A 20,203-nucleotide genomic window follows, 5' to 3' on the forward strand; every position below is an offset into this window, starting at 1 on the left:
TGGACGTACTGCGTCTCCACTGAAACATTCACACTCATTTCATCAGCCTCCCACGTCAACATGGAGCACAGGAACATCTCTTTAATTTAATGAGCATGTCCACGTGCACGCACGCACACACACACACACACACACAGTATGTCATGTCCTATGAGCAAATAGAGGGAGGGGATCAACGCCACGTGATTCTTTCTGACCCAGCATAAACTCAGATGTGTGTCTCAAAGAATATGATTGTTGGCAGAATCGTGGAAAGTTTATAATATCTGGCGGCCGGCCCTGCTTTCATTTCTCACAGCATATCGGGGTTGTTGCAATTACCCACAGTAGGTCACCATATGTTGCGCTATAACGAAATAAACCCATCAACTGTAACCATGTGTACGTTCCCTAATGCAATTCCAATAGTAATCACGCATACGTGTGTCTCAAAGAACGCGCACACGCACACACGCACACACACACACACACACACACACACACACACACACACACACACACACACACACACACACACACACACACACACACACACACACACACACACACACACACACACACACACACACACACACACACACACACACACACACACACACACACACACAATACTTTAATGCCGGGAGGAATTCGACGTTTATACAGAAAAGCAGCAGCCGGCTCTATTTGCTGGTGATTAGCATATAAACTGTGGGGCTTAAAGAGCTGAGTGACGGTTTGACTAAACGGCTCTTTGAAGTTCTTAAACTTCTATGGATTCACATCTTCATTCAACCTGATGGCAGATCATAGAGGATGTGTGTGGAACAGCTGTTGCTTCATTTTAAAGTCTTAACCCATTCTACAAATGCCTTCTAAATCACCATTTCATGTCAGGGACCACCAAAAGTATATGTTTTTGTCTGCAGACCCCCATCACCATTTTGTGCCAGGGACACCCAGAAGAGAAGATTTGCATTTAAAAAAAAGAAAGAAAGAAAAAAAAAAAAAACATTGAAACTATTTTTCAAAAAGAGCAGGTGTTCAAGATCTGCTATTTTCATTAATCATATGATCGAGGCAAAAGATTGAAATAATGGTGTATGAAGTCATATGGCCCATCCCTAGTTAGAGGTCAATTACACACAGCTGGACAGAGAAACAACAACATCTGCAGAACAGTTTCCACTAGTAGTGCTTCCTAGTCTATCTATGGTGACTTCCTAGTCATCTATGCTTCTTATGGTGCCTTCCTAGTCTATGGTGCTTCCATTTTATAGATGAACTATAAAATAGGGTTGAAGGGCTTACCGGTAATTGCATGTTTTGTCAAAATAATCCAAGTCTACAAATGTTTTCAAATAGTGGCAAATACCAAAGCCTTGAAAGTAAAAGTACCTCCAAATCCGGCAGAATTTGAGTAAATGTACTGTTACTTTCAACCACTTTTCAGACCAGACGTCAAAACTTCCACCCCCCCCACTCCTTTCCCTCTGTCAGACTGTCAGACTTTTCAAGCATGTCTTTCTACAACACGGTGCTGTCCAGTGTCCACTCCATCTGATATCTCTCCCTGATGCAAATACTATCTGCGCAGCTATAGCTCTGTGCCAGTGTTCGCTTATTATAAGCGACTTTGGGCTTTGTTGTTCTGTAAAGTTGCTTGTAAATATTGGTAGTTGTGGGTTACGGGTTTTTGGCCTTAATTGTTTCTTAAGTGTAGTGGCTTATTTGAGCTTGTTTCCTAATGTTGTTTAAACCAGTGGTTCTCAAACATGTTCATGTCAAGGACCCCCAGATTAAGAGGCCTTTGTCCACCCCACGGACAAGAACAAAAAAAAACATCGCATGGATGCAACTGGGACGTATCCTCAGTGATGTATCCTCTGGGTTTCCTGTCTCACAACATCATACCCCTCACTCGGGTGACGCAGCCGGGGTGATCAAGTCCCGACTTACGACCCAGTATCGATCAGTCCCATTAGGGAAAAACCAGGGACACAAAATCCGCTGCTCTGCACTACTCTGCCGGAACTGGGTGGGCAATCCGGCGACCGGCGCATGGAGGGAGTCGAGGGACTATAGGCATTGTGGGTCGACTCCTGGCCGGGCACCTCCTACGCCTCACCAGGTCCACTTGTGGCTTGAATGGCCCTCCTCAAGGCCCCACGTGGGTTATTTGGGCTTCCTCCTCACGGCGGACACAGGCTGAGGCGCTAACCCACACCGCTCACCCGGGTGCCGTCTATACGTTCCGGCTGTTAACCATCTCTCGGGTTGTCACACAGTCTATTCCTATGAGTCACTATATAAATAGAACAACTAAGAGCTAAAAATAAACGCATGGATGCACCTGGGACGTATCCTCAGTGATGTATCCCAATCCCAAGGTCCTCGGGGGTTTCGGGTCTCACTCGGGTGACCCCAGCATATAGTATCTTTTGGGCTTGTTTTTCAGAGACCTAGCTGCTTATTTCTAAAATGTGGCAACACTGAGCTCTCTCTATCTCGGTGCTGCTCCACAGTTCCAGATCACTGGTCTGTTGCCGGGGCGTCTCGGTGTGTTCCAATGGGAGTCCTGCTCCTCTCAAGGCAACAGCACAATTACTTTACCACATAATCCCTATATACAGTATATCGTTGTTGTTCTTTTTGTGCCTTTTCATAAATCAACGCCCCACTTGATTATACTAGAGCGTCACGCTCTATGTAGCAGATCCGCAAGCTTGAGAACATTGGGGCAAAGCGCCGCGTTTTGAGCTCATCAATCTGCTGATACTCCTTGAATTTGAATCCTGAAAAGTTAAACTTTTGGACATATGAGGTTTCCGCCCGATAGTAGTCTCGCGTAGCCAGACAACTATTCCACAATTTCCGAATGCTATATAGAGTCTGGAAACTACACCTCCCGAAATCAGAGTAAGGAAGCTGAGATTTCCGTTCACGAAAATATATTTTAAAATATCTTTAGAGCTTTTTTTTTTTAATTTCCTTTTCTGCTAAGCAGCAAGCTATATATGCTTAGATGATTTCTATTTATATTAGGGATAACTTTGCACGACTGTAAAGACGAAACAGAAGTGGGGAGGAGGCTCCACTTTCGCTTTATAGTTTACTCATGATAGAAAGCTCTTCCTTTGCTCCAGACTGTATGATGAAAGCATTTGGAAATTGCGAGAGGCAACTGTCTCTCTAGCCTGGAACTCCGCCGGGAGAAACTGTGCGCAGCTGCTGGACATGAGACTAATTCATTAGAGCGACAGAGAGAGAGAGAGGAGTGTGTGTGTGTATGGGTGTAATTTAACAAAGGTGCAGACGATCAGAAATCAGCAGAGAGTGATCGACGTTTGCGCTACTCTATGCCAAATTGAAGTGGACTTGGACTCAGACTTTTTTTTTCTCCCTGGAAATAAAAACGTCTGGGTTTCCGAGGCTACTGTCTCTCTAACAGAGGCCTCCCATGGTCCCATGGGGTCACAGACAAGTTCAAGGAGAGAGAAGGATGCTGAGAGAAGACGAGGCTGGCTGGGCACTGCGTCAGGCATCCGGAACTGGCAGTGGCAAGCTAACTGACACTGTGGGAGCCAACACATTAACACAATTTGACCTGCGATCAGATTCTAAAAATGTCTTCTACATCCTGACAGTTTTCTAAAAAAGCTATGTTTCTATGTCAGTCGTTCTTCGATAAAAAAATAAATAGCAGACCTACAAGCTATGAGCTTGTAGATCTGCTATTTTTCAATAGCTAAAGCACAACATGATGCTAACACCAAAAGGGGTTCGCGCCCAAAATGGATTAACACAAGGCACTGCTGGGAAGGGAAAGAGGCTGACTGTGTGGAGCTCAAGACCCAGACGCTAGACAAGAGGGTGTGGAGGGCAGCCATTCAGCAGTCCAGAGAGTGTTGGGCTAGACCAGGGATTCTCAACCCGTGGGTCGGTCCCCAGATTATTAACAAAAAAAAGAAAACAAATGAAAATGTTTTGCAACTGAATGGCTGGAAAATGGAAATTTAGAGTTTACATAGTACACATAGTGTATGCATAAACTTTCCTTGATTATATCTGGTTTCAGTATTCGTTTTAATATATTTTCTCTAATATTATATTTTTGCAGTCAGTTTGTATTGGGGGTGGGGAGGGTGGGCGGGGCAGGGGTCACGAGGCATGGCCAAAGCATTTCCTGGGGTCCCCATCCAAACCTTTTATAATTAGCTCAAGACCCAAAAGAGATTGTTTTAGTCTTGATTTATTCATTGGGCAAAGGTTTTAGTGCGGGGGACTGACCCCATTTACTTCGGTTACAAATTGTAAGCATAACAACACATGAAAACAATTACTGGAGGTATTTCTATGTTCATTTCGGATGCTGAATGGTCCAGCAGTTTGGGGAAAGAATATATTATCCTGCTACATAAAGTTTGTTACAATAATAAAATAAAATAGTTACCGTGTCAGAAGTTATGTAGCGCGACACAAATTCGATAGGCCACCTGTATTGGTGTAACATGAGTTAAATTAGCCCAAGGAAAGGCTGATGCCAACATTTGGAGCAGACAAAGGAAAGCCAACAGATTGTGTCTCGTATGTTGTGCTCCTGTTCAGCAGTCCCACAGGCAGTTCAATGTGAGGCCGTACATTTAATCCATTCAGACCTGACGTCGAAATGAAAAGTCTTCTGAAAGAATACATATTCAAAGATTTGTGCCGCATTTTCACGATTTTTCAAAAATAGCAGACCTACAAGCTCGTAGCGTGCCACTCAGTGGCGCGCTATGAGCTTGTAGATCTGCTATAATACTTAGTTAAAACACCAAAAGGGGTCCCCGTTCAGAATGGGTTAATCTCTGTCGGGTTGGAAACCTCATATCTCATAGCAGATCTACAAGCTCAAAATATGTCGCTTTGTGCCGCGTTTCGAGCTTGCGGATCCGCTACTTCTGATGCTTTCGTGTGACGCCGAAGTACGATCAAGTAGGGCGTTCATTTACAAAAAAAACACAAAAAGTTAGAATATGGAGATAGGAGGTTTCTGCCTGACAGCGATGATTTACTCAAATTACTGCATTCATTTAAGTAACATTGTGAGACAGAGGCAGTTCAGTGTGAGGTTGTAGGATTCAGAGATAGAGGCAGTTATAGGAAGGGAAAAACTACATTGATTGTTAATTAGCCTAGTAGCCAAAAAGTGAACCCGGACATGTTGAGTATAACCAACGTTTTATGTTAGAAATGTTTAGTATGGGTCCCCAGCATGTAGAAACTGCCGGATGCTAACTTGCATATGTTGGGAATTTTTCATAATTGGCATAATATGTGACCATACCATCAAAATTTCATCATGCTTTATCTAGCATGTGATGTGTCAAACTAGGGAGTTTTCATGATGCTGAATGCATTCCAAGCATTAGTTTAGCAAAAAAACACTCATTGGGCTTAAAACGGCCATACCCAAATGTGCTGACATCATCAATTTGTGATGACGGCCGTTTTTAGCCCAATGAGTGTTTTTTTTTGTTGCAAAACTAATGCCTGGAATGGATTCAGCATCATGAAAAACCCCTAGTTTGACATGTCACATGCTACATAAAGCATGGTTAAATTTTGAATATTTTGCCTTGTATAGGTTGTAATTGGTATGTTCACATATTATGCCAATTATGAAAATTGCCCAACATATGCAAGTTATCATCCGGCAGTTTCTACATGCTGGGGACCCATACTCAACATTTATAACATCAGTTTCTACATGCTGGGGACCCATACTAAACATTTATAACATCAGTTTCTACATGCTGGGGACCCATACTCAACATTTATAACATAAAACCTTGGTGTAGTCAACATGTCCGGGTTCACGATGGGGCTCTATGGGCTGGCAAATAGACTATAATCACTTTAAAGCTCTTAGTCTAAGCGATCAACGTGTCACGATGCAACACGTTGTGAGGTTGTAGAGCCGCCATTGTCAGTTATAATGTTTTATTATGATTATTATTTTAAATGCTGAATTGTAATAACGGAATGCATTGATTTAAAAAAATAAATTCTACTTTGTAATTTGTACACTTGAATACTTTTGAATACAAATTGAACACAGCAACTTCCCAACTCAACGTGTAGTTGAGTAATATTTGACCAGGAGTATCTATACTTTGGGGTGGAGTACTTTGTCTAGCACCGACACAGACAGTGACGGAGGCCTGCCTGCCTGAGGAAAACAACACTGTTTGTTCTGAGACGTCCTGCAGACTAGAGGAAGAAAAAACTTGGCTGCTGGTTCACCCTCTCATCCCGGGGTAATTTGTCTTTTTCTTTTAACTAGGTCAGTGCAGAGGGCTGTGTGTGTGTGTGTGTGTGTGTGTGTGTGTGTCTGTGTGTGTGTGCGTTGGAGGGACATACGGGTGTCCTATCCTAAAACAGAATTGAGATGCTTGTTTGTCTCCAGCTACTCTACGCAGAACCCTGGAGGACTGTTCTAATTCATGCAGTGCCACCTGGCTGACATCGCCATGGAGGTGAGGAAAGGAGAGGAGAGGGGATGATGGGAGAGGAGATGGGAGGATGGGAGAGGAGAGGGGAGAGGAGTGGATGATGGGAGAGGAGATGGGAGGATGGGAGAGGAGAGGGGAGAGGAGTGGATGATGGGAGAGGAGATGGGAGGATGGGAGAGGAGAGGGGAGAGGAGATGGGAGGATGGGAGAGGAGAGGAGGATGGGAGAGGAGAGGAGGATGGGAGAGGAGAGGGGAGAGGAGGAGATGATGGGAGAGGAGATGGGAGGATGGGAGAGGAGGGGATGATGGGAGAGGAGATGGGAGGATGGGAGAGGAGAGGAGGATGGGAGAGGAGAGGAGGATGGGAGAGGAGAGGGGAGAGGAGGAGATGATGGGAGAGGAGATGGGAGGATGGGAGAGGAGGGGATGATGGGAGAGGAGATGGGAGGATGGGAGAGGAGATGGGAGGAGAGGAGAGGGGAGGATGGGAGAGGAGAGGTGAGGTGAGGTGGGGTCAGGCGAGGCGACGTGAGGTGAGGTGGTTGAAGGGGGATAACATTTCGCAGTGCTCGGGGAGATCGATGAGGCTCCTTGGTTCAGACTAGACACAGAACCAGCTGTCTGTTTTATTAAAAGATTATATTTAAGGGTCATTATTTAAGCATCTGTGGTTTACTACTAGACAGCTTAGTAGACCGAGAGAGAGAGAGAGTGTGCGTGCGCGTGTGCTTGCGTGTGTGTGCGAGCGAGCGTGCGTGTGTGCATGAGCGTGCATTCTATTTATGTGAGCATTTACTCTGTTGTTTGTGGCACTTTGTAGGTGACTCTGGTTAAGAGTGTTTGCTAAAGAAAATTGCCTAGATTGCAAATAGTGTGTGGATTGCAACTTGCCTCATTAACACAGGCTGGTGGAGCCTAACCAACAATCTGTGTGCAGACTGAAGATTAAATGCTTAGATTTGTGCTGATTTTAATGCAGGCCATGAAAACAACAAAACTGCAAAGGCGGACAGAGATGAAAATAGTATGCAAATTATCATTTACATTATTTATTACTATTTACTTATATAGAAAAAGTAATTATGAATGCCTTGCTGCAATACTAAAGGGAAATCAAGACGGTTTCCAAAAGGGATGCTTTGATTATCACAAAAGATAAACATGGCTATACTGCCATCGGTGAACGTCAACCTATTTGCCAATATGCCGATGGCAGTCAGCAAGGCAAATATCGGCTGATACAGATCTCTAAAATATGTATTGTAGGGCCAACACTAAGAGTAACATTGGAGGCACAGTAGGGATGTTGATGTATGAAACATGTCACGATTATTGTGGCAAAATAGTTAAAATATGCTGAAAACTTAAAATTCCAGTTTTGTTAACCACTTGAAACTCCAAAATCCCTATTCGTGGGGGAACATTCGGCAGAAAAAGTTCACAACACGTTGTGAGTTTACATCTGCTATTTTTAACGAATCGATTCAAGTGAAATAGATTTACCAACAAGTTTGTATCACGTACAGAAACGAATAGTTTTCATGGGAGCCCATGCCTGGTTTAGCCAGGGGAGGGCGGTGTTGGACAGTGTCTTGACTGTCTTCAGTGCGGTTGGGTGCAATTCCCCGAAAATCCTCACAAGCCCCCACAGACTCTACGTCACTGATCACGTATAAGGTTACAGCTCATCAAAAGCTAATTCATCCTAGTGTAGGAAGGAGGACGATTTCACGATACATTTTAATCTCCATGATACGATTATTTAACATTTTTGAATCACGATAAACTATAATAGAGATCACCGCAACCCTAATTGGAGGTCATGAAGCTGAGCAGTCTCATTCATGGCTCTGAGTCTGAAACCTTTCACAAGGTGCGCCCTCAGTATTGTGTTGCAAAAAATAAACATTTACACGGTGATAAGAGAGATAACACGTTTAGAGTATAGAGGTTGTTTTGTACAGATATGAATACAGGTGTGCTTTGACATTTTTACCTGACCTTTGGTGTGCCCTGGGCATGTTTGAAAAACACTGCATTAGCATGTGGACTTTAAAAGGTACAATAGTTTGTCTTATTTCTGTTACTGTAAATGTTTAGGTAGAAAGGTTTGGCCGTGTCATTTTGGAACTAAACTCTTTATATACATACACATACCGTACATACACTGCCCCAGTGAGAGCCTCATCCTTTAATTACTAACATTCCTGTTTTTAAAGGTTAATTCAAAGTAGATATGTATGAGCAGGAGGTGGGGAGTCTTGCATACCTCAGCTGTAATCGGCTGTCAGTCAGCTGATTGTATCAATCAGCCTAGCTTCTCATTTCTCATTCACAGCTCTGCTGGTCATTACGTCACACTTCCATACTCCAATCAGAGCTCACACTCTTAACAGAGCGGCCCCTTTAAATAATGGCTTTGCATTCACTAGAGGTCTGCTTGTCTGCTTCTCAATCGCTGCAGCTTAGCTGACTCCTCCACCCCCCAGCCCCCACCTTTTGATCAGAGTCTGACATTATAGCCTGAAACACTTTTATGTCTGATTCAAGTTAAATATCAATGTCAATGTATTGCTTATAATAATATTACTATTGTATCCTATGGGGGTTCTGCTTAACGTTCCCTGATTTAGCTTAGCATGTTGCTGACAAAACATCCAGAGAACCTCTCCCAAAGCGGAGCCTTCTATCTATACTTCAACTTTGACGTGAGTGTTTCTGACTGAAATGCTATAATAAATGCTATTCCCACTTGGGCCGCCCTATAGCCTCAAAAGTCTGGACACGAAACGCCACTGGTGGGGATGCCAAAACAGACCTGGAGAAGGTAATTAAAGTAAGGCGAAGACAGTGGGACGTCGGACATGGGAAAAACTGTCAGTCCGTTGGGTGGTGTGTGATTAGTGACTCTCTGCTCCACCAATAAGGAATCAATTGTGGGGGTCTTTGACATGAACCACGGCCTACGGGGACACACAGGCCTAGTCCTCACCTGGTTCCTTGAACCACAGCCTATACGGGACACAGAGGCCTAGTCCTCACCTGGTTCCGCAGTCTGTCCGTCTCTTCCTCGTACTCGGCCAGCTGGTTCTTCCATTCCTCCACGCTGCTGTTAGCTTCCTGCAGCGCCGCTACTAGCTTAGCATTGCTGTCCTGAAGGGTGAACAGCTCCGCCTCCAGGTTGATGTCACACACCGAGCTGCTGAGAGATACATACAGTACCACAGTTATATCACATCGAGACACATACTGAGACCTAACTACTATATCAACCACTTAGCTGAGGACCCCCTGGACCTCCTCTGCAATTACAATTACACACCCTACCTATTTGAAGACGCCTTTTTGCCCTCGTATGATTGGACAATGTATGGTGACATCACAATAATGTGAACTATAGGGAAGTAGGCAACCACACTCGCAATTCCCCAGAGTTGCATTTTTCTGGTTATTATTATTAGCAGCAGTGGCAAGCAGTGGGAGCAATTAATTGGTGTAACGACTAAAGTGCGAGACAAAAGGGCTGAAAACAATTGTGCCTACTTTAAAATAAGAAAAGAAAAAAGAGTGAGAGAGAGAGAGAGAGAGAGAGAGATGTTGCCCATGGCCATGGAGTAGATGCATCAAGCCTTATCCAAACGTAGAGCTGCTCACCATGGCAACCAGATCAAAGCCAGCATGTGGCTGTATTCACACAAAATCTGTACACACATGTACAGATATAGTATTTGCGTTTCACAATCACAGTAATTATGATCATCTGGGGCAGCCTAGGAAAGGTCAGATCACGCAGCTGCTCAAGTCCTTTCCAACTACGTCGTAACCAACAAGTGAGTCAGCCAAGGAAATCGGACTTGATTATGAGAGGAGTGTTGGCAAAACATGGAGGTCTTGAGCATGTTGACACTAAAGCAGTGGTTCGGAGAGTGGGAGACTGGGGACCCACACTCCCACAGGGGTCACCAGCAAAATGATTTTAACCACTACGAGCTTGTACATCTGCTAACACATTTCTTTTTTAAAAGGTTTTTATAATTGACTGCCATTGACGTACACAGATATGTCATTTCAAGCACAGACCGCCATCATCTGGTGTTGTCTTTTTTTGGTGTTTGCTGTCTACAATAGAGGGCGCTCTTTCACAACCTTTGTGTTAACCCAGGGCCTCCGAAGAACAGGATTTATAAAAATATTCACAGACTGCGCTTTGGGTGAAAACAAGCTACATTCAACTGCTAAAGAACTGACTAAATAACAGAACATTGCGGTGAAAAGTCGAGACCAGTGTTGATTTTGACAGATTTCTTTTAGTCTTGAATAGTTTTCATTTCGTTTTGGTCACATTTTAGTCACCTGGAATGTCTTAGTGTTAGTCTAGTTTTAGTCGACTAAATAACATCGGATTTTAGTCGACTAAAATGTATTTTTGTAGTCGATTAAATCGATTAGTTTGATGCATTTTTGCACCCCTAGCCTTAGATGAAAGCTAGTTCCAGAGTGCTACAGATGTGTTATTTATTCATACCCTTCTGACAGCATCTTCTTGATCCTCTCCTTCTCTGAGGTCAGCTCTACCTCGGCGCTCTTACTGCGCACCAGTTCCCCCGGACCGTTAGCCGGACCGTTGACCGCCAGGAGGGGCGGGGAGTGGCGATCCTCAGACAGCTCCTGAAGCACAAAACACACAACAGGTACATGGGTAACATGTTGATATTACTGCTCTCGTTTACCCCAGAAGTGTATACAGGCCCAGTGGGCCACTGTAAAAACTAAACCAGTGCATTTATTTTCTTCTTTATTTGCTGCATTTTGTGGTTCCGAAAGTAGCAGGCTATGACTATAGCTGTCACCATTAACACCCCACTAGACAGCTGCGGAAAACGGATGAAATCCACCCCGGTCCGAAAAAAACGTGTGCAAACGTGACTGACATAAAGTGAGGTCGATTTTATTTTACGTCCTCTGAAATTCACGACCAGTGTGCAAACACCTTTAGGGCTGTCTGTCACTATCATGAAATTATCTGCTGTACTTAAGTAGTTAGTAGTAGTAAAAAATATTTGTGCAGAGAAGATTCATGTAAATTCAACAGTTTAAATAATTTTCAAAAAAATCTAATTAAATTGCAGTTGTACATGCTCACAGCGAGGCATGGAGTTACACGCTGTGAACTTGTAGATCTGCTATTTTTTACAAATAAAAATAGTGATTTTGCTGGGACCCCCTGGAACCCCGCCAAGGACCTTAGCTTTTGCTATTTTTGTTGTTTTAGACAAGTGTTTGAAAATGTATTAATACCCCATTTCCTGTAAGGTAAAAAGCAAAATAAATAAAAATAAATAAATGTATTAACATTTTTCAACATGACAATCATGCTAACATAATTGCGAGTATCTAAAATAATTGTGATTAGGTGATTATGCAATAATTAGGACAGGCCTACCCACTGGGCCACAAGGACACCCTACTCTGGGCCAACAAAATGTATTCCATAAATAACTCTAAAAATGTCTAGTCAGTCTAGTCAGTAAACAACAACAAGGCAAATAGTCACATATAAGCAGATTGAAAAGAAAACAATGTAGTGCTTCAAAGAAGCTATGTTACCAGGTAAACAATGAACCTAGAACAAAGTCAAAGTGTTTTATAACCAAATATCGTGTTGGTTATAAAAAATATTTAACCAATGAAAACTATTAAAACGCGCTTTGGAAAAACGTCTCGACTCCATTGGACCCTGGAAATGTCTGCTAAAGCAACTAACTCCACCCCCTCTCCCCCTCTCATGCAAGGAACTGACAATATATAAAGTCACAACACCAACTTTGATGAAGCAGTATTGCATCGTTTGAAAGATATAAGGCTTTTGTCATTTCCTGAAAAGATTATACTAAAAAAATGAACATTTTGGTGGTTTCTCCCCTACAACATAGTATACATGAAACAGAAAACAAAAAAACTAAATGTGAAAAAGTAACCAACATATTCTTCTTCTCCATAGTAAACTAGAATCTATTAAAAAAGTTAATCTACTGAGTGAAACAAAGGCATACAAGGAGAGAGTAGTGAGTGTGAGGTGGAGTGTGAAGAGGCAGGTCTTCAAACTATGGCACACTTGGATGTGAGTGGGTGAGTCTGCAGTTCTGACTGCAATGGGATGGGGTGAGTCTGCAGTTCTGACTGCAATGGGATGGAGAGTTTAATCCACAGGAAGGAGAAGAGTCTATCTATTAAGAACTGTGCTTGATATGTCCATTGCCGTCTCCGAAGACACCGAAACATATTCCAAACGAAATGTAGATGTTGTTTTGCAAATAAATTATTGAACCTTGAATCTGAAATGCGGATGTGTTGGAGAGAACACTGAATCATTCATTTATCCAGACTTCTGAAGATTGCTCGGTTTTGCAGCAACGTTGCGTCTACTACACATCCTCCATTACTTGACAAATCTGGGCTGCATGGATTCCAATCAACAGCACAGCCTGACAGTCAATCCCCTGCCGCAGACTGAAATCATGTAAACAACATTTGAATTCCATATTAATTGGCGTTGGCTGGTGCATTCAGAATCAGATAGCTACAAACACAACACGAGTTCACAACACTGGTGTTTTTTGACTGCGGAGTCATATTTATCAGCAAATGCCTGTCATAATTTGTACCCCCTCCCTATCTAATTATTGGACAGTATTAGGATGTTGATATTAATTTTAAATTCATCTTTAGGGCCCCAAATCATACCCTAGAAAGCACTAGTGTCTATTTCAAACAAAGTGTTTTAGGTATTATAATACTTGACATTAATAAGTCAGTATAATAAGCTCTATAATGCGTTATGATAAAGGTTATGATTATTTATTTATATATAATTATAAAAGTTTTTGAGAAAATTATACTGCCTAGGTGCCTCTGCTGCCTCGCGCCGCCCAAACCGTGCTACTCATATGCCGAGTTGGCAGTGCCCGGGATCGAACCCACTGTGGTCCAAAGTGCGAGAGTTCTACCGACTGAGCTATACCCGGTCGGTAGCTAAACGCGAAAATAGCCAACTTCCGCTACTCGTGGTGTGCTGTGTTCTTAGTTTATCATAAAACAAACAGAATACTGAATGTTCGTGCTGAATGGGGACTCTATAGGATTCAAGTGGTCTTTATCGTTTCATCTTATGTTCCTTCCTTTCACATATTAGCTATGTATTTTATGTTGTCTAGCTAACTAAATCTAATTTCAAAGACCGCTATGCATATTATTAAGCCAGGGACCCCCATCACTTATCTATGGGGACCCCCTGTAGGTCCCAGAAACCCTCTTTGAGAACCACTGCTCTGTAACTCCACAGATATAACTCTATATAAGCTACAACGGTAGCTTATATAGTTCCATGCATATACAGCATACACTCTTTATGAGTAAGGCAAAGCCAATACGAGGTAGGCAGACCAGGCATAGCATGACCATCGATCATAGCTATGATAGATAGATGGTGTAAGCTTAGCTGTGTGGTGGTAGCCTATAGTACGCATATACAGGTTTAGGCGTCCTCGCGTCGAAAATAAAGTTTGCACTGGACAAACTTTTTTTGTCTGTCTCAAGAATCACATGCCGAATGAATGAGGCAGTAGGCACCTAGCAGACACGTTTCACAGTGTGAAAAGACCCAACACCTTCCAGACAGGCAGGACACAGAGAGAATAGATGTGTATTCTCCTGTTTGATACACGGTCTGTCAGCCTTGAATAGGGCAAAATACAGTACATAGCAAATAATACACAAAAAGCCGCTCGACTGAGGGGAGGCAAAAACGTAGTAAAGTAAAGGCTCATTCATAGTCTGGATTTTCGGTGGTGAGGTGACCACCGAAACGGTGGTGAGCTGACCACCGGAGCTGAAATAACGTTGAGCGGTGGTGAGTAAAAACAGAGAGAAGGGCTGGGGCGGTGGCGGTGGTTTGCTCTTAAACCGCGGCTCGTGACGTCATGTTGTAGTTCGGTGGGCACCTCACCACCGGAAATCCAGACTATGAATGAGCCTTAACCCATTCTGAGCGGGAACCCCTATTTGTATCTTAACCCCCTCAGGCCGGGCACCCATATTTGGGTTCTGTACAGTATGTACAGTATTCAAAAATGTAAAAAAAAAAATTCTGCTATATCAATATTTGAAGTTTTTCAGAAACCTTAGGTCAGGATTTAGAGGCGTTTTTAGAATCGGCCTTAGGCCTAAATGGGTTAAGGCACATGCCTTACTTTGCCTACAGTAGATCCGTGCCTGATATACAGTTGTACTATGAGTCATAATGATACTAATATACAGTAAGTGTATGGTCCTGTGCAGGAGCCCAGCTGGTCAGAGTGCTATCTGGTGCTGCAGCACAGCAGATGGCTTATGAATGCTAATGGGATTCACATTCAAAGAAAAACTGGCTCGGGTTATCTGAGGATTCACTGTCCACACAAAGCGAGACCGGTGTGTTCGTTACGGCTGAAGATTAACCACTTGAGACAGTGTTGATGATTTCTTGTCACAAGATATAGAATATATATATATATATATTAAATAGCATTGTATGTCTTTATATGTGTTGATACATTGAATACACAGCACCAGTGACAAATGTATAGGGAGGAACTTGCCTCCCCTGATTGGCCAGCCCAGTTCTGATCTACTTAAGACGTTAATAAAGTGACCACCTTGGATGGAGCGCTACGTCTTTGATCTCTGCTCCCTGCGAGAGTTAATGGGCATAGTTCTGTCCTCTGAAAATCATCAATAAATCATCAATAATAAGTACTGTCTATCACCCTGACATGTGTGTGAAGGATATAGCATGTAAGCAAGCTGTGACACTAAATGGGGATGTTACATTGGTAAATGGTGCATTTACATAGCGCCTTTATCCAAGGTGCTTTACAGAGATTGTGCATTACATTCACCCATTCACACACCGATGCCAGAGGAAAAAATGTACAGATATTGGGAGCAATTAGGGGTTCAGAGTCTTGCTCAAGAACAGTTCGACACTAACTCTGGGGGAACCCGGGTTTGAACTGGGAACCTTGAACCGGTTCCTATCCGGTCACTCTACCCCTGAGCCACTGCCACCGCTATATTATTTATTAGATATTAGTTACATTATTAGCTGCAATGTTTGTTTTGCTTACTTTGCAACTGTCTGCTAGTTTAATTGTTTTTTTGTTTCGTTTTTTGGCTTAAATAAGCTACTTTGCAGATGGGAGTTGTATGCAGTGTTCATAATACCTCTATGTTCATAGGATGATGTGCACTGCATTAGCGTGCCATACTGGTGACAGTAGATTAATAGTGTTGTCTCTTGACAATTTTGTTGACCTGTGAGCCCAGCCCACCTGCAATGTACAGATATTACTGCTTCTTTATGCCTATGTATGCTCGACTCAGTTCGAGCGAGTAGTATAAAGCAGTGGTTCCCAAATGTTTCAGGTCGAATAAGAGAGATTAAACTTTTGCCTGAGACTCAAATAGTGAAAATAGCAGATATACAAGCACACAAAGTGTTGCTTCGCACCGCGTTGCAAGCTTGTAGATCGGCTTTTTCTGCAAAGGCTTTCCCCACAGTACGGATGCTGGAGTTTAAGTGGTTAAAGAGTTTTATTTGTTACATCTAAGTACAGTATACAAGTACACAAATTATTTGGTTTTGGTTTGCAGCAGCAATAACAACAATAACATAACTAGACAGGTGCAATTGGGAATCCACTGGGAACGGAATTCCGTCTTACCATTTATATTATAAATTGTGAATATGATGTCATGTGAAGCATGACAACAGTGTGTGAAGTATGACCAAGAGCCAAGAACAATAGTGTGTTGCCTATAGCAACCACGCAAATTATGAATAATGACAAGTAGTAAGGTGAATAGTAGCTAATTGTGTACATTAATCAAAGCCCAATTTGAGATGCTTTGAAGGCGCTACATGGGCCCAGATCAAACAATGTCCTTCAACTCAGTCCTTCAATGGGTCTGGTGTGCAGCGTATGAACATAAGCATGTGTGTGTGTGGACATGTACATCTGCATACGTTTATTATTATCTCTTGGCCACGACTCTGTTTACAAGTATTCCTGGGAGCGTACCTATGTTCCCCAGGTTCTATGTTCCTCACCATGCAAAAAAGGTTCTTTGTTCCCCACTTAGAATAAACCTAAACCAGAAACCTAACCTAGTAATTTTAGTAATTCTAATTTTAGTAAGACTAAAAGTATTTTAGCAACTTAGTCTTGTGTTACTTTTAGTAGCAAATTCTGATTTAACTCGTTGCCTGCCAATGACGAGAGTTCTCGTCTTCTCACTCCGAGGCTTCACAATGAGTTCACAATGAGTTCTCGTCAAGATGTGTTTTCAGTGGTCCACGGTAGAGGGCGCTCTACCGCAGCTGATCCCAGGATAAAAGAAGATCCCGACACACCCAAGAATCACCTGATAACCACATTTTTCAGCTGGTTTAGGACAATGCTAAAAGAACACAATGATTTTTTCTCTGCTTTCTGGTGATGTTGGGCGAAAACAGGCCACATTCAACCGCCACCTCACAGATTTTTCCAAAATATGTATCGCAATAAGACGCTAAAAAAAGCCAGTTCAGTTAAAAAATAAAGTACATCATCTCTGTCGGTTACAAAACTCAGAATTCAGAATTGTTACTTTTCAGCTATTCAAATAAAGAAATAGCTAAAGTAACAGATCTACTAGCTTGAATCTTTTGAGCTTGCAGATCTGCTACTTTTGATGCTTTTGTGTGACACTGTAGTTAGTATGATCAAGTCGGGCGTTAATTCCCCCCCTCCCTCCCTCCCCCCCAAAACAAAAACACACAAAGTTAAAAAAGGAGATGAGAGGTTTTTGCCCGACAGCAACTGAAATCAAAAGGAAAGACAAGCGCACCACTCTCTCTCTTTCTCCTCCTCTCTCAGAAGCACCACAGTTAGGGTTATGTGTCCTATACACAACGGCCTCGGCAGCCGCAGTTACTGTAGATGTGTGTATTATTAATTCCACACAACTCAGCCTGCCTCCGTTCCCCCTGAGGACATCTGCTTTGTTTTCTACAGCCTGCCTGCGTGCTCTCTGCAGGCTATCTTTAGAGAAGGCGTGCATATCGTCGCTGCCGAGTGGAAAACCTCATATGTCCAAAAAACGATCACTTTTCAAATTAAAAAAAATGGCAAAAGTAACAGATTGACGAGCTTGCGTTTCGAGCTTGCGGATCTGCCGCTTTCGACGCTTGTGTGTGACGCCGTGTTGCGATCAAGTAGGTTTAAACCCACAAATACACTTAACCACTTCCACTTTTAGATGGGATCTTTGAGTTCCATTTGCGCGGCACTCTAGTACAACAAAGTAGGGCATTCATGTGTGTAAAAAAATATAAAAAGTGGAAAAATATGGAGATTTACGGTCACAGCGACGATGTGGGATGAAATTAATTCATGAAAACACACTTGATGCGGGCGTTCAAAGACGAAGTGGGGCACTGACGTCCGGAGAGGAGAGGAGAGATACCGCCAGCAATCCACAGAAGAGACCAAAATCAAAGCTGCAGACCAAAGTCAGCAGGCTAGCCTCAGGTGTAAATTATTTATATGTTTAACGCATATAGATATATGGGATTACAAATCTACAAACGTTTCCCGTACCCCTTCTAACGCATTTGAGTCTTAGCCAGGCGGAGAAATCGAAACCTGATGATGTGCTAATTAATGGCCAATCTGTTAATTAGCATGAGCTGAAAAGAAGTCCTCTGAAAGAGTCACTCTAAAAGCTCCCTCTCCGTCAGTGGTGGACTAATAATATTGTTGCTGTCGGGCAGAGACCTCATATTCTAACTTTTTGTGTTTTTTCTTAAATGAATGTCCTACTTGAACATACTGTATGTAGCCTACTACAAATACAGCGTCACACAAAAAGCATCAAAAGTAGGAGTTCCACAAGCTCGAAATGCGGCGGCAAAGCATCGCGTTTTGAGCTTGTAGATCTGCTACTTTTGCTACTTTTGAGCAAACCCGACAGACGATTCACTAGCACTTTTACTTTACTTGAATATTTCCATTTTTCAATCATTTCTACTTCTACATCTCAGGGGCAAATATTGTACTTACTACAGTTATTTGAAAACTTTAGCTATACAAGTTACTGCAGTTTTAGATTATTATTACAAAACATACATTCACCACTTATAAGCAATATATTACTCTTCTGCTATTTTAAAATGGCCGACCTGCAAGCTAAAAACATGTTGTGAGCTTATTAGTTTTTCAATTTTTGGAAAGGTTTGACAAATTTGAAAGAAATTGTGACATCATCAGGGATGATAGTAAATCAGGGATCATAGTAAATGCGACATGCTGTCGCAATTAAGGCCATATAAGATCCCTGATGTCATCAATATTAGTATTATGGAATGTCAGAACCTGTTATGACATTCCATATGTTGATCCTTCCCCGTCCATCCTTCCTCTTCGATGTCTCCCTTCTTCTTTTTTTTTTTTTTTTTTTGCGGCTTACGCCTTTTATTGATTTTTGAAGGGACAGACAGTAGGATGACAGGAAACGGGAGAGTGATGGGGGGATGACATGCAGTAAAGGCCGTGTCGGGTCCGGGAGTCGAACCCGCGGCACACTGCGACTGGATTACCAGTCCGGTGCCCAGACCGTTACGCTACGGCCTGGGCCGATGTCTCCCTTTTGACTGATACATACCTGTCCATTCAAACTCTAGACGGGCCTGCCCCAAAGTTATTTGTGCAGCCAGGCTACCTGGGCCTCATCAAACCCTGTACACTCAAGACACTACCCCCCGCTGCCACCCTTAGATCTCCATATATGGAGCTGACTTGTTCTGACATTCCATATGTTGATCTGACCTCATCAAACCCTGTACACTCAAGACACGCTCCATATATGGCCAGTGCACGCCCTCAGGGGTCTTACTGGTGGTATAGCTACTTTTACTGAAGTAAAGAATCAGAGTACTTCTTCCACCACTGCAAATGCAAATGTGTCGTTTACACTGGTCTCCGCCAGCGAGCGTCCACCATCGCTTTGAAGTCGACTTTTATCACGCAGCAGCTAAATTATTGAAGGCGGAGCAAGTTTGTGTAACAATGATGAACCCTGAAGAAATCCCAGAGAAGATCTACAGTATTATGCAGGCAGAGGGTTCTGGGAAATACGTTTACAACCAGAGAGCTACAGCATGTCGGCCTGGGGCCGAGGGAGATATGGGGGGGGTCCAAACTCACCTGGGATAGCTGATAGATGAGAGGTTTCCATAATGCATCAGCGAAGACACAGCGGACCCGATAAGGGACAGGAAGAGAAGAGAAGAGAAGAGAAGAGAAGAGAAGAGAAGAGAAGAGAAGAGAAGAGAAGAGAAGAGAAGAGAAGAGAAGAGAAGAGAAGAGAAGAGAAGAGAAGAGAAGAGAATTCAGTCAGTACAGTGAGTTTGTATGTGTATATTTCTGAAATACATATACAAACTGTTCTTTACTGTCAAATATGAAATAAGAAAGAGGCAAACATTGTGAAAATGTGAGTTGTTGTGAGCTTGTTTGGCTATTTTCACAATATTTACCTGGAATCGAGTCAAACTATATGTAATGCCTCAAACTCCTACAATTCAGAATGCTTGTCAGGGTGTTAAGTGGGGTGGGGGTGTTCAAATATGTGATTATTTTGGGGGGTC

The 20,203-nt window shown here is 42.8% G+C and overlaps 1 protein-coding gene across 1 annotated transcript in view; it reads right to left on the minus strand.

Moving 5' to 3' along the window:
• Window positions 1-20,203, minus strand: part of homer3b (homer scaffold protein 3b) — an 83,184-nt gene that overhangs the window by 7,901 nt on the left and 55,080 nt on the right. The window contains exons 5-7 of the mRNA XM_083766441.1: window positions 19,761-19,769; window positions 11,003-11,145; window positions 9,520-9,679 (exon numbers count right to left, since the gene is read on the minus strand). Coding sequence (XP_083622567.1) covers window positions 9,520-9,679; window positions 11,003-11,145; window positions 19,761-19,769 — 312 coding nt within the window. The remainder of the gene's footprint in view (window positions 1-9,519; window positions 9,680-11,002; window positions 11,146-19,760; window positions 19,770-20,203) is intronic.

This window comes from Protomyctophum parallelum (genome assembly GCF_964188405.1).
Source record: "Protomyctophum parallelum genome assembly, chromosome: 6".
NCBI lineage: Eukaryota > Metazoa > Chordata > Actinopteri > Myctophiformes > Myctophidae > Protomyctophum > Protomyctophum parallelum.